Source organism: Pagrus major, chromosome 15 (assembly GCF_040436345.1).
Source record: "Pagrus major chromosome 15, Pma_NU_1.0".
Lineage (NCBI taxonomy): Eukaryota > Metazoa > Chordata > Actinopteri > Spariformes > Sparidae > Pagrus > Pagrus major.
Window position 1 is genome coordinate 26167384 of NC_133229.1, and position 23552 is coordinate 26190935.

The following is a 23552-nucleotide window of genomic DNA, read 5'->3' on the forward strand; positions in this document are numbered from 1 at the left end:
CATGATCGAGATGAAAATATAGAAGGTCCTAATTAATAACTATGAAGTTAATAATCTTAAAATATTGATACAATGTGAATAAAAGTTAAACTTGGAAAATGTGACTTCTAATACCAACGTGTCCAAGTCCAGTAAGCAATTCTGGAGAAAGATAACTGATTGAGTCTCATTCCCTGGTTGTCAAATACCGTTGTTCAGGGTCGGCAGGCCACCAGCCCAAAGCGTCTTTATTTTACGACCTGGAAATGAGACTCAAGCATCAGCTGTCTTTCTCCAGAATCCCTGATGCCAGGAAATGTCACAAACACAGCAAAATAATACGAACAAAAGGAAATTCAGGCAGAGGGCAGGGATTCTTGATTCTTTTGAATAAGTGTATGCAAGACATACACCACATCACAGCCACACGCCAGCTAGTACAAAATACACAATAAGAAGTTTTGTTATCAAAATGGATGTACACATCTTGTGCATTATAGAGTTAGGAGTGTATAGATAGACACACACACACACACACACACATTCACACACCTCATCTTGGCACTAGACATACAGTATTGAGCCGTCACCATCAGAGTAATGGCAGAAATGCCATTTTCAGGCCGATCCAATCTGATCCTACTGATAAGCGCAGGCCACCACCTCTCTCTCTCTCTCTCTCTCTCTCTCTCTCACACTCACACACACACACACACACACACACACACACACACACACACACACACACACACACACTTACAGAGCAAACAGGAAAACCTTGATGATGTAAACTGACAAACACTTAACTGACGACAACCCAACCAAGCACACACAAGCGCACTCAATGCACAGGCTGTAAGTACATCAGTAAGCAGGCAGAGGATGACAGGATATTCAAAATGACGTATGTAGACCATCACAACGTGAATTTGTTAAAGCGACACAAAAAGAAATATTGGAGTAGTCCAAAGCAGTTGGTGTAAAGTTATGAGAGAGCATACTGAGGCTGTTGGGTTGAGATATTCACCACATAATTCAATCTGCAAGAGACTATGATGACAAATACTGTTTCAAATCCAGCATACATCATTTAAGCCTGTGTGACAAAAACAACAGAAGTTAAGAGGCATGTTAACACAAACTCCACCTTGCACTCACACCCACAAACACGTCTTACACAACTCCAACCTGAGCACAAACACACACAACACAAACACACTCTGAAAACTCCACCTTGCACCCCCTCTTTCCCAAACATACACGACCACATGTGACCCAAGGGAGAGTGAAGCTGCATTTCTCTGTCACTGTTCTCCCTCCCTGTGGTTTCCTGTTAATCAGGCTTCTCCATATTGAGGCAGGGGTTTTAGGGCTGGCCTATTGAAGCCGCCCATTTATCCATTAACAAAACAAGCAGCGCCCGCTAATGAGCTACATCTCTCCATTTCCATGTCAATTGTTTGTTTGTAGCCATTGTTAGGTTGGGACAATGGGGCTGTATTGTAAATGACAGCAACCCTAATGCACTCTGTGTGTGTGTGTGTGTGTGTGTGTGTGTGTGTGAGAGAGAGAGAGCCCAGGGGGATGCCCATGGGGAGAAGGGAACACACCTTAGAGAGAGACTGATAAAGAGGGAGAGAGAGACAGAAAGAGAGATAAAAAGTGAGGCGGGTAGAAAGAGGAGAAGCGGTTGTTGATACTTGCTTATAGGAAAGTATTGAATGTCAAAAATAACAATACTTCCCAAGATCTCATTCAGTCCAGCTCCAGGAAACAAATAACAGAATTATGGATTATTATAAGAAAATAGGATCTTTAAACATGTAAATTTGTTGTTTCACATTTTCAAAAACCAAGTTACAAAGTGGTTTTAAATATGTCGGTAAAAAAGACAAATGACATCCTGCAACAACTAAATATTGTGTGTTTTTGCACTGATTCACAAACAGGACTAAACACTTCAACATCAAGAATCTCAACTAGATTACCTGTAGCAGGCACTGACAGATAGAGCTTTAGGAAGAATTAAAGGGGTACATCCATAACGCAACATCCAGTAAACAGGCTTAAATACAAGACCAGGATTACATTGTCTAATGAACAATATAGCTAATTATTATATTTCTATTTGTGTATATATTTATGTGACCTGAGAACGTGATACAAATGGAAAACAATAGAAGACCTAAGATTGACTCCTGTGGAATGCCACAAGACAGGTAATCTTTGCAATACAGCTATTGTTCCTAAAATAAATGGGGATGAAATCAGTGTTTTCTTAAATCTTGAATTTAAATACGTGCATAGAAATAGGTGAAAAATTGAAGGAAACACGAAGATCAGAATGGGTTTCTTAAGCATGGATGAGAGAAAGGACAGAGTCAGAGAACAGGAAGCAGTTCAAGAAAAAAACCTGCTAGGATTGATGGGTGTAAATAACTGTTTGAAGAAGCTCATAGAAATGATCTCTGATCTCTGATTTCATAAAGAAGACGGTGGATTCAGAGGTCAATTGCAAGACAATCTCAAAAACGGTTAGGATGAAGGCCAGAAAGAGGTGTTAAGATTTCCGGAGTCAATCTGTGTCTTCTAATAAAGTAATGATAGTTGGTGACATGACACAAAAATAAATTCTGCATTATGTCTTTATACTTGCCATGTTATTTTCTTACAATATTTCTCTCTTTCCATCCTCACTTCTTTCTCTCTTACTAAGTTTTTCTAGGCAGGCATCTCCCTGCTTTTATAAATGTAATATGATAACCAGTAATGTCACTGATGGCCTTCCGGCTACAGGCTGGTTCTGATATCCAATCTGGCCTTTACAGACATGGATACAACTACCAATTTAAGTGCGCAAGTGTGTGTTGTATGCATATAGAGTACACATATATATTTTTATACACACGTACAGCTTGGGCCCCAACACACTCCAAAACATCCCATATTGTTGTTGGCCATTTTGGGGACAGGAAATGGGAAATTGACTTTGTCTATCCAGAGGCTAGGATTAGCGCTACAGGAAAATGCATCTGACTAGCGCCTAGCTCGGTCAGCTACAGAGCCACTGATTAGAAATATGAGTATGTGTTTGGAGGGAGAGTAGAGGAGATGATACTAGAGTCTTTTTGTTGTGTAAAGGACAATATGTGATCTGTGACAAGATCTAGGATCAAATATTCCTGTGTATACTATATGTATGATCATGTGTGATTTTATAATTGTAGGAATGTGTCCTTATTAATCACAGATTCAACTACAGGAACTGAAAGGCTAATTTGTGGCAGAGTTAATGTTTTGGTTTTCATAATCATTGCAAGTGCACAAGAATCTTAGACAGCTAAGATAAACATTAGATATGAGAGTAGTTGGGCACAATGGGGCAAATGTTTTCCTTCATTATTTTGGGTGATGTACAATTCTAGCTCTCTGTCGAACCAATTGAGATTGTCAGTCACCCAACCGTTGCCAACACTGACATCCCAATTTTCTGTAGGAACGCAATAAACCAGAACTTTTTTCATTTACTTGTTGACCAAGTGGGGATGACATGCCATCTAGTGGACATTACATTAAAAAAAAAGGATGATCACGCTGGCCTTTTCCAACTTGGAAAGTGACGATGGATATCATGCGTAACAAGGAAAACAAACACATACAGCCATTTTATTTGGCAACACAGGAAACTAACAGCCAGTGGATGTAAAAGCCACCGGGACTCGACTCTGAAAAAAGCAGAACGCACAAACCCAACCAGCCGCGTCGTTGCATGATCAAAGCCAGGATGAAAAAAGAAGTAGGAAAAAGGAGGAGAAAAAACGTGTCAGCTGGTGGTCAGTGGGAAGCGCAGCTTTAAGAATGAAGACTCAGGAGGTGAAGAGACTTCTTTTTTTTTAAATGGCGACGGCAAGAACAATCGTGTACTGTGTCTTCCATCGACTGCTGGGAACCTCCAGGGGAAGAGAGGCTAAACGGTTGAGTGCAAGGCTGAGACAGAGGACTCCACTGTGGGTTTGGCGTTGGGGTGAGCGGACCCTCTCCGCTCTGGAAGCTCTTTTTGAGCAGGGGGAGCAGGTTGTCGCCTTGGTTGCTCTTTTCTGGGCAAGGAGAAAGAGGGAGGGAGGACATGCACCACTGGTCATGTACAGAGACCTGGCGTGGGCACAGAGTGATGCCACATAAACACACATACACACACCAACACACACACACACACACACACACAGGGATGCACACACAATCACTATCTAAAAGGGTTTGCCAACCTCCCAGATAGCCAGCCAGTCTGGCAGCCAGTCATGCAGTTCCAGACATTTGTCATGACAGGCTAATTCACGGTCAAGAGGTGCTTTAGGTCTCTATCTTGTCCAGGCACACACACACACACTCACTCACACACATCCTAAAGCGCAACAAAACACACACACACAAAAACAATCACATAGCTGTGTAATCACACACTCAAAAACATTGTTTCAAATGCCAGACTGATGATCCAGACATGACGCAGATGCAGGTAGAACTCATTCAAACTTCATTTGAAGCCATCCTTCCACAACAGTAAACACACAACAGCTAACCTACCTGCCTTCATGTATACGACTTATTATACTCTTAGTATTCCCAATTATCTAATAACGGAACATACAACATCTAAAAACAATTCAATTTTTCTGAAAATCTAACCAGGATCGTACATCCTGTAAATATATAAGAGAGAATTAAGTACTAAAGATCTCAACCTAGATTCCTGGTTACGATAGCAGTTAGCACAGAGACTTATCACAGCATTTAGACATTTGAAGCTGCAATGCTGTCCACATTTACATTACACTGCACTGTACTGTACTGATTTTCAGTTATTCGCACTTGGGCCTCATAATTCCGACTGTTCATATTTTAAATAAGCCGACACTTGATTTGAACATTAACAACACTGATTATGAAAGATAATCTTTGGAAGATCATTATAAAAAAATAAGAATGACGTGTCTGGTCAGGTTTAGAAAGAGGATTGCGGGTAAAGTAATCAAGCAGCAACATATTCTTTGAGGCAGGAAGCAAAAGGGTTTATGGGAAATGTGGTCTTCAGTTTGAAAACCAGAGAGTCCAGCAATTGGCTAATTTTTTGTGTACTATAGTACCACAAGGTATCAAGATTAATTTAACAACAATATATGCATTTTTTAAAAATAAATTACATGTACCAGATTTAGAAATCTATCACTTTTAAAACCTATTATTGCTCAATTTTTGGTAAAGCGAGAGAGAGAGAGAGTAAGGGAGAGAGTGAGAGAGAGAAAGAGAGAGAGTCTGAGCGAGAGAGAGAGAGAGAGACAGAGAGGGAGAGAGAGCTTATCGGCTGGCTCCAGACGGAGTGCGCGGATCAATGAGCATGCGAGGCCCACAGCGATCAATGCATTTGATAAAGAATTAAAGAAGAGCCACTGTACATGGCTATCAAAGAACCAGGACACGGCCTAATTATGATTCGACGGGTGCGTGCCCATGATAGGGGTCTGTGTGTGTGTGTGTGTTATATGTACATAAATAAAAAAATCTGCGAGATGTCAGTGTGGAAGTGGTGTGGAAGCGCAGGACGTGTACCTGTGTGTCAGTGTATACATGCGTGTGTGGTTGTCTGTGTGCATGGTTTTTGGGCAGAGACGTCATGTTGGTGTGTTCTGTAGTTTGTGTAGTAATTTTAATGTGATGTGTAAGTGTTTCTAAATTAATGTTTAAACAGTTTTTTTTATAAAAGCTGTCAATCTGCTTTTCATTTGGTTGTTTTGTTGTATTATTTTGCGTTTTTTAATGTTGTGTATGTGTTTTTGTGTTTAGTATCCTGTGTGAATTGGAAAATGCCGTGTACATCCCTATTAAAATAAACACTAAATATAAATAATATAATTCTGACACCATCACTGCAGCAGCACACGAGTGCACATGTAAAAGGCACAGTGCAAAACACTTCAAATCGTGTGTATTTTACAGAGAACATTGTTTGTATTTGTAAGAATACAACAAATATTGATGCGCTGAATGTGTGTCACAAATTTACAGAACAAACGCGTGCATGTGTGTGTGTGTGTATGGAATATCAAGCTGACATTTTTTGAGTAAATAAATGTGTGTGTTTGACCTCTGAGGTTCTGTTTAACTGTGGTTTCATGTTTGAATTAACAGTTTGTCCTCAGCACTCTGTGTATGTGTGCATGTGTGTCTGTTTAACAAGGGCACTTGTACAGTAGGACAGGTAGAACAGGTAGAGCAGAGCATGGAGACTACTCAACACACACACACACACACACACACAAAGAAAAGTCGTGCCTGTGACAGGCGAGTAAGATGGGAAGGTTTTGCCCTTTAAATAGACAGGATAATTACTGGGGAGAGAGAGAGAGAGAGAAGGGAAGGAGAAGAGAAGAGTGGTAGAAAGAAAGAGACGGAGAACATGAGCTGAACATTGTGAAGGTGGGTGACAGAAAAACACAAGATGCAAAAGATCCTTTAAAAGCAGAGAATGGTAAGAAAATCAGTTTTTTTAAAAAAGCATACTGTTAACTAGGTGTAATATGGGGGACAGACTTGTCTATTTTGAAAGTAGTCACTTCATATGTTACATTTTGAAATGCCATTGTGAATTTGTTCATGTAGTGTAATTTAATCTTTCATTGAACATAAAATGTCAGGAACTTTTCCAGGAATTCAGGAACTTTCATCACAGCTGCAGGGACCTAGTACCAGTTGTAGTTCATTTGCAAAAGTTCCTGCTGTCCTGGAAGTATTTTCCAACGCCCCAGGAACTATCAGGGTGGAGATTGTAGCACTCAACAGTGCTGAAGTGGCAAAACCTTCCAACTGTGTTGTTCCTTTAACACCTCTTTCATTTTCAAGTTTGACCACATTGAGACTGCAAGTGCAGTGTGTCAGAACAGCTGACGAATACCAGAGAGAGTTCCCCGTTCACATAGGGTGCACGGAGGGTGCGCACATATTCATATATTCAATGTAAATAAAAATAAACTTAATTGCAGCTCCCATACAGGAGCTGTAAACAATCGTGTTGCGTATTGTATCAAAATATATTAACTATGTATTAAAGCACAAACATTATGCCCCTCTTATCTGTTATTTGTGTGCATTTCCTAATGTTCACATTTCTTTACCTGCAGTGGAAATACAAACAAATGTCCAACAGATACATTTAGTTTCTGACTTCTTGAGTGAAGTTTTGTGACTATTTAGTCGAAGGCCCACCGGCATAATCAGTGATATCTAGAAATCATACGATAAGAAGGCAAAATATCTTGACTATTAAATGTATGTACACACAAATCTAAATTTAAAAAATCAATGCTAAACTCTATCTCACAAATGCACACATGGAGTAATTTAAGCTTTCAAATCCTACAACAAATTCTTTCTGCACTAATAAAGTGGGATTACTGTAATTTCATATGCAATGAACATTAAATATTCTCTTGTCTGTGGACCTACTCCTGCATATTTTATCCAACAAAGCGGCTTTAAGAAAAAGAAAGAGAAAGAGAAAGAGAAAGAGAAAGAGAGAGAGAGAGAGAGAGAGAGAGAGAGAGAGAGAGAGAGAGAACAGGGCTCCAGGATGGACGTGGGAAACATTTGGCACTTCCACTTGGTCAAACGTGAACACGAGGCATGTGATAACTTGACAAAGAGCGAAGAGAGAAAGAAAGAGGTACATGTCTACAGAAGAGGTATGTAAGTGTGTGTGTATTACAGCTTTCCTCTCTGATGGCTTGATCAGCTCTTGTGATGCAATTGAGAGAGCTGTCTTTCTCTTGCTCGTTAACACACATGCACACACACACACACACACACATGCTCACACACTCAATTTAGAGACTGCCTTTGATCTCCACTCCTGCCAATTCAGCCACGACACATACCCTCACACTCCAACACACGCACACACACACGCACACACCAAAACACACACACACCAAACTATTTAGTTTCATTAGGGGCAGTTTCTTCAAAAAGAAGAGAGAGAGCGAGAGAAAAGGAGGGGGTGCTGGAGGAAGAGGAAGAGGAGAAGAGGAAAAAAAAGGGAGAGCTGGGAGAAGAAAGGGACGGCAGCCACATCAAAATGAGACCTGCAGAAAAACTATTACTGCTGGGAGAAAGTTGAAAAGGAGAGAGGACAGGAGGAGGAGGTAGAGGAGAAGGAGGAGGGGTGCAAAGGACAAAGTGTGGACAAAAAAGGAGAGTGCACAAGGCTGTATTTGCATTTGCAAAATAGACATTTTTTAAAATTTGCTGCTAAGACAGCCCTTTACTGGTGGCCTCTTTCAATCGTTTCTTAAACACATATTGTATTCTTGAGTTGTAACATCATCAACTAGGATGGCACAGTGCAAAACTCGGCCAAGGACCCTACAGTCCCCTTTTGTGCTCCCTCATCAATACCAGCCACCTAGATGTGCCTGATCTCATTTTGTATTTTATTCTTTTTTTTTTTATTATTTCTGTTTTGTCTTGCTTTTGTCCTGTTTCAATTACTTGAATTTTCCCAGTGAGGGATCACAAAAGTCATATCTTATCTTCTCTTATCTCATCTTATCATCCCCTGAGAAATTAACAAAAATGTAAATTATTGCAATGTTAACAGCAGTGAGAAAAAATTCTTGGATCCGTCACTTTATCTGGATCTGCATCAAAAGTAAATATAGTCTATTCTGGGCCGAGACCCATCCTCCTCCTAAGTTTCATGGAAAATCATTTTTGTAGTAGCTTTTGTGTAATCCTGCTAACAAACCAACAAAACAACAAATGAACCCAGGTGAAAACTTAACAGCCTTGAAGAAGGTAATGATTACAGGATTATGTTATGTTGCAAGTCTAAAGATAGGGCAGGTAAGTATACTAACAGTGTTCTGATATTGGTTTGACAAAAAGCTTCTTAGTTGCAATTTGAGCTCAACGCGTTATCAATCCCGGTTGAGGACACAATATTACAGTTGTCTCTTTGTAAGACACCAATATATACTTTATTTGTCTTTTAAACCATGATCTTTTATTGTGTTTTGCATGTAATTTATTCTATGGAAAGTCCTCTTTTATCTGAGACTTTAATAGAAGTCAGAATTGAATAGTATAACAAGAAAATGCCACTCTTAGCAAGTATGTCTACCTCTCAACACAAACTCTTGTGTCTTTGCTATGATAATTAGCTGCCTAAATTTGCCAGTGTTTGGTAATTAGGGCCAACAGCCAGGTAACAAGAAGCCACTTATAATGTGCATATTTTTTTATAATCACTTGGATGAAATACAGTATGAATAGAATAACTCAGACAACTGAGGACCTTTAGGAATGCAGAGGTTCAGCCAGAGGGCTTTGTTTTGGCCACCAGTGACACAAATGAAAGAAAGAAAAGAAAAAAAAAAAAAAAGGGAGCGTGGAGGAGAAAATGAGGACATGAATGCAGTCAAGTCAGGATCAGAGGGCAGACAGCAGATGGGAGTGGATGACAACACCCACAGGTCACAACAGCAAAAACGCAGGAGTCCCCCTCCACTCCTGAGAAGAGGAGAGGGGGCGGCGGAGGAGAAGGAGGAGGAGGAGGTGGACGGGGTTGCTGGTCGGCAAAAATCAAACGGGACCCAATTATAGGAATCACAACGAGTCAGTGAGCAGGGGAACTCTCTTACCTGGAAAACACCAAGACATTTGCGTGCACTCTCAAACGTGTACCACAAGCGCGCGCACACACACACACACACACACACACACTTGAAAGAATGCAAAAGTACACAGGTGCTCCATACTTGCACACACATATTTTTTGCTTTACAGTTATGCAAAGAAACACACACACACACACACACACACACACACACACACACACACACACACACACACACACACACACACACACACACACACACAGGAGAATATGCTTGTGCGACCACATGCGCACAAACACACATTCATACAGTTCCTCCAAACCAAGTGTGGATCCTGATAATTAGCCTGGCCAGGCCGGTGTGAAATTACTGTTCTCATCTGCTAATGGATGAGAAGACCTGAAGCGAATAGACACACACACATGCACACATACACACACACTTCTGCATTAAAGTAATAACAGTGGGAAGAACTAAAAGAGAATAAGAAAGACAAACAACAAATGGGATGTCTGCAATAAGGATAAAATGAGAGAATAAAGTCCCGGCCTCAGATAGTTTTAGGAAAGCTCATTAATTACCCATCTGGCTGCTGTGTGGGTAGGGGGTGGTGACATTACAACATTACAAGACATCTGCTCTTTGACTGCTGATATGTTGTGAAGGCCACCTATGAGGAGGAGAAGGAGGAAGAAGAGGTGGAGGGGGCGCAAAACTATTAGTAATAGTGCTTCTTGTCCATCAAAGGCCACAGAAAGTAGGACAGACAACAAGGATGGAGAGAAAACGAAGACGAGATGAGGCAGAGAAATACAAAGAACAGGCAGACAGAAGGAAAGAAAGACAGTAAATGGGGTTGGAAAAAAAAAAGATGGACACACAAAGAGAGAGAGAGAGAGAGAAAGTGAGTGAGAAGACAGGGAGGGAGAGAAAGAGAGAAAACTGAACCTGTGACCTTAGATGAAAGAACCAGTCACTGTGGGCTACAATTAGGGATGGCAGGAGGGAGAGCATAGGTCAAGAGAACAGGGCTACACACACACACACACACACGCGCACACACGCGCACACACACACACACACACACACACACACACACACACACACACACACACACACACACACACACACACACACACACACACACACACACACACACACACACACAGTTCTGCATTAAGCTACATTCATCTTGTGTTGATGTGTGATGTGTTTTCACATTTACATTTAGTTTCACTCATCCGGTACAGACATAGTTTGTAGTTTTTTGATTTACCATATTGAGCATTTTGAGTGAGATGCAAGACTGCAACAGTAGAAAAAAACTTGGCTCCTGAATCATTAGTATTGCAAAAAAGCAGAGACTAAAGCCAAAAGACCTGATGATGATCCTGTAATAATAATATATAGATGATTTTTAGTCTACAGCACAAGAAAATTAAGTAATGGCAGACTTATTATCCAAAGGTTTCTCCACTGAAATCTGTATCTGATGCACCTTACTTTGATAAGTTGAAACAACACTGTGAAGTGCATTATTTCCAAAGAATTATGAACAAACAGAGAGTTTACATTACAGACAGGTGTGAGGAGGCCGTGTGTGATGGGAGAGAGGGTTTATAGTTCAACTGGTGACAGTTAAATGAAGTACTTCTTATTAAAACTCAATGCTCCGACCTAAGCTTCTTATTTTTGGTGACTGAACAAAGGAGAGAAATGCTCATTTGCAGGAGGACCAGAACTTGTTGAGGAGTCCTAATTCCTCTGGATAAATTGCTCACTTACTACTCTTTACGAGAGTTATGGAAATGTTTTTGATGAAAAGTTCTGTATTTAATGTGAAGTCACCAACGGTGTAGAGTGTGGCTGGGGAGTCCAAAAGAGTAGTAAGTGAGCCTGACCCGATCTTTAAAAATATATATTTTTTTTACATCTGCAATTAATAGAAACTGAATGAATGATTGTAACCTGGAAAGTATCAAATAGCATCTGTGTGGCTTTCAAAGTTTCAGATCTGCCACTTACCTCTTATTTTTTCATTATATGTTTATTACACAACATTTTCACAGAAAAACAACTGAAGGCACCATAACAATTGACGTGGCTGAACCCGACCTGAAGACGGACATCATTTTTAGGTTTTTGTCCGATCCTGCCCAGCCAGTCGGGTCTCAAAGAGTCCTGACAGGTTTGGGTCTGGTATCTGTGCTCTACATCAGTGACTGTACCTGAGCCAAATAAATGACTTTCATATTACAGTCCTCATCTCGATTAGAAAAGATGCTCTTATTCTGTTCTGGACAATCAGAGCTGCAACTAATGATTATTTTGATTATCAGTTAATCTTTCAATATCTTTTTAACTGAATGTTTCCACTGTCACATAGAAATCATGACTTCTACAGCTTTGGGAAAGACGTGATTTTAGTTAATAGACACAAGCTTCTCAAACTGACCGATTTGTCATTTGTGTGTTGAATGTTGCAGCCCCAAAACAGCTCATGTAGACCCCTCCTCTCCCCTCTGCCCAAATCATTCTGTTGCCCCCACATTAGCCACTTCCCTGGAAGAATGAAGCCTGCTTTAATTGAATTAAATTATACCTTATGCATGCTAAACCGCAAAGCACCTACTTAGACGGATGGAGAGTTAAATGGGAAAAGCTTGGGCCTCTCCAGCTGATAACATGGACACACACACACACGCGCTAATCAAAACAAGACATCAAGTAATCTAATCTGAATCACTAACAATTATCAGCACATTGGCCTCGAGGCCAGTCCTATTCCTTTGATCAATGTTTTCTATTAAAAAAAGTGTAAACAATTCAATATCTCCCTCTCGCCCCTCCTCCTTTCCCTCCTTCCCCTATGCATGGGAGCAGTGTGTGTGCTTGTGTGTGTGTGTGTGTGTGTGTGTGAGGGGGTTATTAACCAATTGTCCTTGGAAATGAGTAAGGAAATCAGGAGGACAGGGAGAGAGAAAGAGCAGAGGGTTGGGTCTGGCTACTTTAAGGAGCTAATCTAAGTGAAGTCAGCCATCTTGCCGCGCCACACAAGAAGGGACGGAAGAGGACCTTTTTTGTCGCTAAGGAAATATATCGGCACTGCGACGGCTTTGAAAAACTCTTTTAATTTGCTTTCTTCCTCTGAAGACTTTTAACACCACCAGTCCTTGGAAGTTCCTCATTTACTTGCTCAGATTATGCTGAAATGGTTCCTCCTGTGGCCTGCACGCAGATATGAACACACACATTTGCATGCCTACACGCAGACAAACAGTGACAACACACTTATATACATAAGCACGCACACACACAAACACACACTCTTAAAAACCATCTAATTCAAGGGCATATATCTCTTTAAGGATTCAGGCAGTAAATGCAGGGGCATGCGGCTGCTGCCTTTTAGATATTTCATTACCAAAGGGTATTTATTTCATTTTACCCTCAAATCCGTTGTCGCCACAATTCTCACAAGACCATATTTTTTTTACCCCCCCTTTCCTTTCTGAAACATTTGGAAACGTCACAGAGGATTTGACCACAGTGCTTTCCTGGGGTAACTCCTGTTCCATCAGTGTGCACCCCCCCTCCACAGTATATTATGTTCAGTGGAGCGTGCTCGGTTCAGACCTGGCAATTTCACTCACGTCTTCTCAGGTCTAGTTTGCTTCGGTACAGCGATTCTAACCCCCCGTTTGCCATGAATGTACTTTTGCTGACAGGTGTTTGTGTACAACATTTACTCAGTGTTCGGGGGAAATTGAGGGGGCAGCAAATTTGGTCGGGATGTCATAAAAATTGTGCAGAGTCAAGATGACCGAGGAGGGAGACTGAAAGAGAGAGACATGCATATAGAGAGAAGAGGCAGCGAGACGAGTTCAGGTTGTGACGTTCAGCAGCCCATAAGAGAGTCTGAGCAGAAGTTAATAAGGAAAAGTCTTCTCTCCTTCTCAAAGCCTTTTCATAAAGTGTTCAACAAAGTGGACTGCCAGAGGATGAGACAGTTTGGACAGGCTTTTCCAGCATGTTGCAAGTGTAGTGAGCAGCGAACAGAGAACTGTGGGAGTGACATGAGGGTGTTGAAGAGGCTGCTGGTCACTCTATTAGCTGTTCGGAACACTGAGGTGATGCTGCACAACCCTTCAGAGCTCGCAGCAAAGAGGCAAGGACACACAACTCACACTGCGGACAGCTTTAGTTACTACACACGGAAGAGGTCAGACCGAACTGCCCCCTCCTCAGACACCTGAAGACCAAGGCTGACCTGAGATGAATCGTCCTCAGCTGGGATTCACGTCTTAAAAATGACCTCAGACTTGACCTCTCTGACACTATCAAAGTGAGCAATGTCAGTGTTTCAGTCCCAGAAAAGTCCATCCATACACACACACACACAACTTTGACTTACATCGCAGACGTTTGTGGCCCTGTTTGGTGCATTGACGGCTGAGTTGGGGACGTTCTTGTTCCCGGCCTTCATGGCAGCATCTCTGCGGGCCTGCTCCAGGAGGAGTCTCGCTCTCTCCTTCAGCTCCTCCTGACGAGACAGCACCCTCTGTGTGCAACGAAAAACAATGATTGTGAGGACATAAAACAGTGCTAATGACTGTTCAATACTAATAAAACTATGTCATAAATAAGGTGTTCCTGTATGAGGTGATGGTATAAGAAATGAGGGCTTGTAGACTCTTACACACTCTTTTGCAAGTGTTTGGGGGTTAAAAGCAGTTTCTGAGTGTACAAATGTGAGAATATAAGTATATTTTTTTCAGTTTGTACTCACCTTCTCTGCAGGTGGACTTACAGGGGCAGGTGTTGGCTCCTTTGAAAGAGAAAATACAACATTACCTCAAGTAACGTAGCCAAATACCAAATTACCTCTGATGGTTTCAGATTTTAAATTATTTAAAAAAAAGAAAATTGCAACAAATCATATTGTCTGGACTGGCAATGTTGTCTCAAACATATAATTCTTACAAAATGAATGAACTGACCGTGTGTAATCTATCAAATGTGATGGCTAAATATAACACTAAAAAAAAAAAATACTATAAATCAGCTTTCACATATCTTCCTCTTAAAGTGATCAGGCAGAACATAATTAAGACAAGCAGTCAAAGATGTAGGAGCAGGATATATCCCGCATGATATGCAGGGTCTGCACTTTGGCATTATGGGGCCAGCCTACAGCTGGGCTCACAGCCCTGTCTGCGTCCAGTGGTGTGGAGAGCATGACGGCTTTGACAAGAAAGCAAAACACACACCCTAGAATTTTATCTGCAGAGTAATCCTGGCTGTATTATAAAGGGCTGCAAACAGAGCTTTCACATTTGGCTTAGACAGAGAAACATTACAACCAAGCTGTTTATAACACTGAAACATGTTTATCCTTCCACCAAGTCAAATCTGGCCTGGGTGCAGGCGAGGATGCATCCCGCTAACTAGATAACAGCAGATCAAAATGGGGTGTCATAGCTGTCATAACCCCCCTGCTGCCCCCCCGCCTGCCCCGTGACCTTTCGACTTGTAAACAGGAAGCGGTAATCTGGGGTTAACCAACGCAGGCAGGAATGCATTCAGTGGGTGTTTGTCCGCGTGACTGTGTGCGCACACGCATACAGGTGCGTGCCAGTGCGTGTGTGAGACGAGATGAGGTGTGCTCTGCGCAAAGCGTCGCCACGCCTGAGCAGTCACGGCGCCAACTGCCATCAACTGAAGGGATGAGAAATATAATGAAAAATATAATGAAATGTCAAAGCAGGGGGTTCTCCTGGGTGCCTTCTAAAGTCGCCACATGTTAAGGGCCCCGGCCTCAACGCGTCTGGGCCTCGGCAACGAGACAGGCGACGACAACATCTAATGCAGAACGAGAGAATTTCGGTACGGTCATCTCTGCAATGGCATCAATGAGGTTGGGATTTGAAGCTTAGCGAGCGCCAGGAGGAAATGAATGTTCACCGCATCCTCTGTCTTATGACTGATGTTGCTGTGAAAGTTTCAATCAAAGCCAGGGTGCAAGGATAAAAACCTGAACAATCCATTTAGGGGCCAGGCAGGTACCTGCTGTCAGAATCTTAATACCTGACTTAAGCAGCAAGATGTGAATTAGTCAATGTAAGACAGAGGTTGTTTAAGGTACAGGATTTAAAATTAGCTGCAAGACAGCTATTCTCTTACTGACCCTTAAGGGACATTTTAAACTATACTCAAAACATGGAGAATATTCCTGTTTCCTCATCCCTGCAATGTATTCGGGCTGCATGAGAATGAAATAAAACCATCCATCATTCAGCTTGTTGAAGAAAAGCTCTGATAAAATGATTTAAAATAAAAACAAACAAAAAAATATGATGGCACTTTTGAAGAGACGGTAGGAATTCAGTTGACTTCATCTTTGGTAACATTTTGGCACTTTTGTACTTGAGGAAAATCCATGAAACAATTTTTTTTAAACAAAAAACTCTATGTAAGGGCGCCCCGGTAGCTGTGTCATCACCGCAACTGCCCAGGGTTGAATCTGACCTGTGGCCCCACTTCCTTTTTTCTCTCCGAGCTGTCCTGTCTTATAAAGTCATGAAAAGGTCAAACAATTATTAGAAATAAAATAAAAGAAAAAAAGAACTGCTGCAGCACACGCTGTTATTTGTCCGGGTGTTTACCTGTTTGGGAGGCGCGTCTGTGTGGTTGACTGGAGGAGGGCTGGTCTCTGAGACGGGCTCAGACTCTGAGTGACGCAGGCTGGCCCTCTTCTTCTTGATGAGGTCAGCATCCCTGTTGTAGGAGAAGCCCAGTTTCTGGTGGGATGGGGATGAGGAGAAGGCGGCCCCTCTCCTAGTGGGGGACCCTGGTTCTGCACTTCCCTCCTTTCTTTCCTCTCCCACCTCATCCTTCTGCTGTCTTTCCTTCTCCATCTCTCTCTCCACCCTCTGTGGTAACTCGCTGAGGTCTAAAGTGTTGGCTTTGAGCAGACTCCCCCTGTCCTCAGAGCTTGATGGTGCCGCGTGGGTCGAGTCTGTTGCTGAGGCTGCTAATGCTGTGCGTGGTGATGGGACAGGAAGTGAGGACTGTAAAGGCGCTGCTGCTGAAAAGCTGGCTGCTCCTACTTCCGCTTTCCCACCCAGCTCCATCGCCTCTTCCTCTGCGGCTTTAGTGCCATTAGATTCAGCCCCAGCAGAGGCGACAGGTTCAGAGTTAGCCTGACGGGGCTGCACGTCGTTCAGTTCAGCGTAGAACTTGTCCTGGTCTATGGAGGCGTTTGTGTCGGTTTCAAAGTCGCCCACCTTGTAGGTGCTGCGACTGCTGTTGGCCTCTATCTGCACCACGTTGAGTTCCTCGCCGGAGAAGTGGGCCCGGATCTGGTACAGGTAGGTCATGACTGTTAGCTTGTCAGGAATGGCCAGCAGCACCATGTCTGATGGTTCCAGGAGACGGGAGATACCCAGGCTCGCAAAGCCGTCATATGCCTGCCAAAAAAAGACACACGAGTGAACAAAACTGAGAAATAAACATTGAGTTTACTGTTTAAGAAATGTTGAATAAAAGAAAGAATGTGGATTGAGATTGAGAGGGATGGAAGGGTGACAATGGTTGATGAGATAGCAGAAGTCTGGCTTCTTTTTCAGACATAGGTTGAATTGGTGCATGGTGCCATGTATGTATGATCCATGTGTGTATGTTCTCATGTGTGTTTGTGCGTGAGAGACACATATGGCATGACTGCTGACAGGTCATGTCAGGGATGGTTGTCCCCGATAAGAGACGCAGATACCCCAAGACAGAGCGCTTAATCCCAAAGTGTGTGTGTGTGAGTGTGTATCCTTATCGCTCCCCTACATCAACCTGCCCACGCTCTCCGTCACGCGTGTAATTGGTCTGATTAGAGTCTGATGAGAAAATACAGGTTTGATTATCAAGCGACACACGAAACCCAATCCCCCATCACCAGATAGACTGAGACAGAGAGACAGAGAGAGAGAGAGAGAGAGAGAAGGGATGAAAACCATTATCGCAGCCAATGACAGGTAAATAAATAGATTAACAGCACACACACACGCAGACACTGCCTCCATTCCTGCACACACACACATATCCTCCCCATCCATCTCTCACAGGTATCACAGCTTGTATCTGGCCTGCTTGATAGTGTTGATCTAATTCCAACCTGTTGCAGCTCTCGTTTGTTTCACTGCCTCCGTAGATCTCCCCAGTCTATCAATCGCTCCCTCTTTCTCTCCGTCTCCCTCTCTGACTTCCAAAACCCTTCGCCGTGTTTTTTAACCTTTATTTACCTCGGGGATTGTTTTGAAGAGCCTGCTTACTCTTTTTCAGCCCTGTCCTGCTTCAGTATAAGTCCTTCTAATTCTTCCCCCTTCACATTTTCTTACCTTTATTTATCCAGAGAAGGGGTCTACTGAGCATGTATGATTTTCATTAAGTCCCTGCTTGTCAAACTTCTGTGTCTCAGTAATTGGCACTGAGCAACTTCAAATTTAAGGACGAGCTGAGCGCTTCGCCCAAGGGTAATCTTTATAAACAGATATCTGCATATGAATGCACAAACTGAAGGCAAGGGACAAGATTTTGGTATCAGAAATGCTCTGGTTTCCAATTGTAGTCGATCAGTTGACCAATCACGTCTGAGCAGGCTTTGGTTGCATGCAGGTAAACAGTCTGAACTCATTGACTATCATCTGACAATGATTGAACTTTTATCTATTTATCTCGCCATTGCTCGACAGTAGTCTTCTATTCAGTAACAGACAAGAAGTTATCTAAACGAAAATGTAATAAACCAGAAACAAAACAAAATCTTATTAGTAAACCTTGTATTACTTTGTTACGACTTAAATTAATATAGGAGACTATGGGAGAAATAGACGTGAATCAATTCATTTTCGGGACTGTGAACTTGGTTAAATTCAAAATTATGAACTTTGAACATTAACTAGTTCATTTAAATCTGCGTGAACTGAACTTTGAGCAAGCTCTTGTGAAGTCTAAGCTTGCACAGCACTGTGTGGTAGTGCTTTTAACAGGAGATCCAACGTTGAACTGTCAGTCAAAAGCTACATCTCAGGCAACTACAGCTGAAATAATGTTAACCTGTTGTAACAAGATTAATGCGATGCTTCACGTGCCAGTGATGGTACAAAATCGTGATCATTTACGAGTCTTACCATTCACTACAATCTTATTCATTGAGTGTTAACTGTGTGAAAAGTGAACGAGGAAGTGATTCTGGACACAGCTCAGAATAGCTTTTTTATTGTAGTATATCAAATTTTTCCAACTGTATTTGGTGACAAGTGAATAGGAGAGAAACAGAGAATACGAAGGTGATTTAACTTGAGAGATGTTTCTCAATTTACAATCAATTATGATGTCTTTTGTCAGGATGAGTCTCTTTCACTCTCACCTCTTTTGTCCCTTTCTATTGATGGAAAGTATGTGTTTGTGCTTGCAGAGACGAGGCAGGAAGAAAGACCTGACGGCGGGAAAAGAGAAAAGGGAGAACAGAGAGGAGTTTGCCTTTACAGCGAGCCTGTTTAAGTTCCCCCCTCCTTCTCTTTGCAGGAAGGGAGTGTGAAAGAAAAAAGAAAGAGAGAAAAGAAAGAAAAAGAATATGGGGAATAAGAGGGCCTGATTGGGTTTCTAACAAGTATTCAGGGGAGCAAAGTGTGCTTACATTGTTCCCCTCTCGCCCAGGGTAGGCTGTGAAAGAGAGCGACAACTTTGCTGCTCAATAGGGAGAGAATGAAAGAATGAGAGAGAAAAGAGCGAGAGTGGGAGAAAGTGAGAGCTGCGTGAGGAGGGAGGCTCTCGAGCTGGGTTTTGTTTCAGGGTCGGTGTTAGTCTTGACATGCGCTACAGTCTTTTTGACCTCGGTGTCATGATTTTTTCTTTCTATATCTTCTCTTACAGCTTGACAAGCGCGGATCATGTCATACTGAGACACTGATGATTATAGAGGGGAGACCTGAAGTGTTGTCTGTGGTGTTGGCCTGCAGTATGGACACACTGCAGTTTAAAGGATATGGATGGCGATATTCTATATCTTTGTTGTTGTCAACAAATAACAAGACAACATCAGAATCAGTGATGGGTTGGTCTGTCTCGATACTTTCTTATACCCGTTCCCTGTCTGTGACACTCACCCACTGAAATCCTAGCTCATTAAGAAGAACAATAATGGAGCTCTATGACACAGAGTTTTAATATATATCAGGCTTTGGTTGCACAGAGAATACTTGGTTTTGGTCTTTTTGTCAGATTTGTTGACAATGACAAAAAATAAAGTATATAACAGGAGACATGGCTAATGCTAGGTGGTTTTTGAGGTGGAGGGTATGTCAGCGTCGATAAGTTACAAAACAATCCACTGTGGCTACCAAGAATGTCCGTACACTTGGGACAACAATACAAGTTACTGGCCAACTTGTTTCAATCATACACAGGTAAGTGACCAGTTTGTTGTTATGCTTGACCATGAGGAATTATGGGTAGACTACCATCAATCACGTGTAAATTAAATGTTTTGTTTAACAAATATGTTGGATTCATGTTAATGTGAAAAAAACTGTATTAACATTATCAAACACTAATTAAAACCCCCTGTAGTAACTCTGGGGACCCATGAGGAGTCGGGGGCTTATAAAAAAAATCAAAAATTATTTCAACTATATCATTCAGCCTTACTGTTTGTTTAAAAACATTTGAAACGATCCTGTCAATAGAGTTGATCCTTTCAACACGGACTTCTGAAAGCAACATTTCTGTCCAATATGGATATCATGTATTTTGGAAAATATCTAGTTTTCTCACTTTCCATCATCTAACTGACAAAGCTTTGGGTCTGGACTAAATGTCACCGTCGGCTGCCCCAGGCCACTGCTCCCTGCTCCCCCCTCCGCTCCCTCTCAGTGACTGACAGCTATCTATCGTTGTCAATCATCAACGCCCCCTCCCCTCAGCCCAACCCCTCACGGTTGTGCTCAGGGAGCTTTAGCCTGGTGCTTGGTGCTACACTATCAGATGGCATGACAAATGACTTCTCCTTGGCCTCATTACACACACACACGCACACACACACACAACAGCACACTGACTAAACAGACAAGACGGAGGAGCGCCCAGTACAAACACACACGCAAGCTCGACATGCAAACTCCTCAGACAGACAGATCAACATGTGGACACAAATATAATCACCCACAGACTAGAATACATACATATATCCATTGATAATGGATCCTTTCAAAGGCTGTAAATGCTCTAAATATTCACTTCTCTCTCTTTTTTTCTACCCACCCCCAATATTGATTGTCCTTATCTGTCATAATTCAGCACAGTCTGAGCTCATTGCAATCACTCTTCACAGATAGACTGTGAAAGGAGGAGGGGGCTTGTCTATCAACTAGCCATGAAAAGCAGAGATAGTTGTCGTTTCTATACATTTCCATTTCTGCTGCCCATTCAATAAATTCTATACATTCTAATAACTCCCTATGAAGCAGCTCTATAACAGCATTGTGGGTTCGACAGAAGTCTCTTTTCATCATTCATTATATGTTCTTCACACATTTTGATTTCCTCTTCAAACATTTCTTTCTTTGCTGCCCTATCTCCCATTTTTGCTTCTTCAGTCATTTTTTTTGCTCTTTGGGGTCCTGAACCTGCCACACTATGCTGTCCAAGCCTGTGCCTGGTGTGAGCAGCTTCTCTTTCCTTGCAAGCAATATCACGATCACCCTTCTGTTGTTCGACACCTTCAGGGTGCAACATGAAACCACACAGTGCATTACCTCTCTTTCCTTTCACCTGACCCCACTGGCTCTCACAATCACAGTCACCTACAACACCAGTCGAGTTACATGAACAATTACTGCATGTGAAGGAGCTGGAAACATACCAACAGCTTCCATTGTATAAGAGCCCACAGACATCACATCTCACATAGAGAGAAAATCAGTTTAGTTGCAGATCTTACCGTCACTGTACATGGAAATTAATTTAGTTTGTTTCTGTGTAGTAAGGGCTGCAATAGGCTGGGAAAAAAAATCATTGATCATCGATTGTGATATGATCTACGATAGGTGGGAATAATCAATTTTGCATTGCAATTTTTATTGTTAATGAATAAAACAATTAAAATCATGATGATGTGACATTTCTTGATGTTGATGATGCATTATTCAACTTTTAAGGACACTTTCAGACTGTAGGAACCGTTGGATGTTTCTAGAAAAGTACAAATCTAGCCCTGCAGGGTTCATCATCAAGGACTTGACATACATTCACTAGCCAACACATTGTTAAACATGTTTATCCCAAATGCTGCTCACATACAGTACGTATGTGCCCAGATTCTTGAGGGCTACATGACCACCGTGGCGGTTAGCTGATATCCACCTGTGTCTCCTCTGTGCACTGAACAGCTCGCTTGGCCAAATGTACATCAGCAGCTGGTGTGGATCTTTACAGAGAAGCTGGTACAGCGTTGCAGCTATTCACCAGGTATCACCTTCTACGGCATATTCCCATATTACTTATATCTAACCAATTTCTTCAGGGCTACTTGAGCACCTGGAGGGGGGTGGGGGGCAGTTAGCAGATATGGGATTGGGTCTCTCCCTCTCCCTCCACTGTGGTTATTGTCAACAGGGTAGCATTCATGCCTAACAGGGCCACCAGAGGTTATCGCTGAGCCAGAGTGTGTATGAGAAGAGGAAATCAAGCTGCAGGAACCCGACGCATATCGTTCTGTGTAGCCCTCGGGGCCAAAGAGGGGACAGGGCGTATGTGTGTGTATATACGTGTGCGAGTGTGTAGTAGCAGAGTGAAAGGGAAAGACAGCAGTGTGCATTTGTGTGTTTTGCAAGTGTGTACGGAAAAAAAGTGACTGTGCACGTGTAGAGCCGGAGGGACAGAGGGTAGACGGGGATGTGTGCGAGTGTGCACCTCCAACTGTGAATGCGAAGATACAATGACACAGGGCAAAGAGGAAAATAGGTGTGAATGGGTTATTCAGGAAAGGTTTAGGAGTGAGGGCATATGTGTGCTTGGTAATATGGGCTACACAATATATTGTTTCCAGTGTTTCCCACAGAATGGCTGTGTACTTGCGTTGGTAGACTTTCTGTTTTCTCTCCACCAGCAACATTATCTGCTTTCTTGGTCAGCAGTACGTTTTTACAAAGAAAACACACTTTTCGCCCGTGATTTCATTGTAATAACAGCAGGTGAGCCACGTGTTGAGGCAGCTTGTTGTTAATTATGAAGCCGAACGACATCGCAACAACCAGGTGCACTTACAATACAAGACCTTTCAAAACACAACTTCATAAGTAGGCCTACATTAAATAGGAGAGGTCGCATCACAATCAGTACGGTTACAGGAAGGATGTAACACCAGAGAGCGTCTCTCTCTCCGTCTATATAGCATGTGTGACTGACAGTAGACGGGAGGGGAACAGCGAGGGCAGATTGTCCACAAGTTAATCGATTGGGGACGGCATCGTTTTCTTGGATGTAGAAGCATAAAATGCAAAAATGGATCGTCAATAATACTTGGGAGGCTGTTAATATACCTTGTGGACTGCCAAGTAAAATATGTGTGGGAAACACTGGTGTCAGCATCAACATTGCAATGTGCGCATGTGCTATAGTCACATGGCAGGAAGTGAAATGTCTAGTAAGGCCTGGCCATTTATTATATGTGCTATGACATAGTAAAGGTGTTTATGGCAAGTAGACAGGTTGGCTAGCTAGGCTTATGTACTCTGTTGGTGCCTACATTTTGGGCGTTTTTATGGCCAAAAAACTTAGATCCATGTGAAGGTATCATCTCATCTTTAAGTGTAGAGTCTGCAGATGAACTTTTTTGTCTAGCGGGAGCCGGGA

At 42.3% G+C, this 23552-nt stretch overlaps 1 protein-coding gene across 3 annotated transcripts in view; it reads right to left on the bottom strand.

The window, feature by feature from the left end:
• The window catches only part of ehbp1 (EH domain binding protein 1), a 151343-nt gene that overhangs the window by 52065 nt on the left and 75726 nt on the right, over nucleotides 1-23552 (bottom strand). For all 3 annotated transcript variants that reach the window (XM_073481835.1, XM_073481834.1, XM_073481833.1), the window contains exons 13-15: nucleotides 16313-17116; nucleotides 14437-14475; nucleotides 14062-14208 (exon numbers count right to left, since the gene is read on the bottom strand). In XM_073481835.1, coding sequence (XP_073337936.1) covers nucleotides 14062-14208; nucleotides 14437-14475; nucleotides 16313-17116 — 990 coding nt within the window. The remainder of the gene's footprint in view (nucleotides 1-14061; nucleotides 14209-14436; nucleotides 14476-16312; nucleotides 17117-23552) is intronic.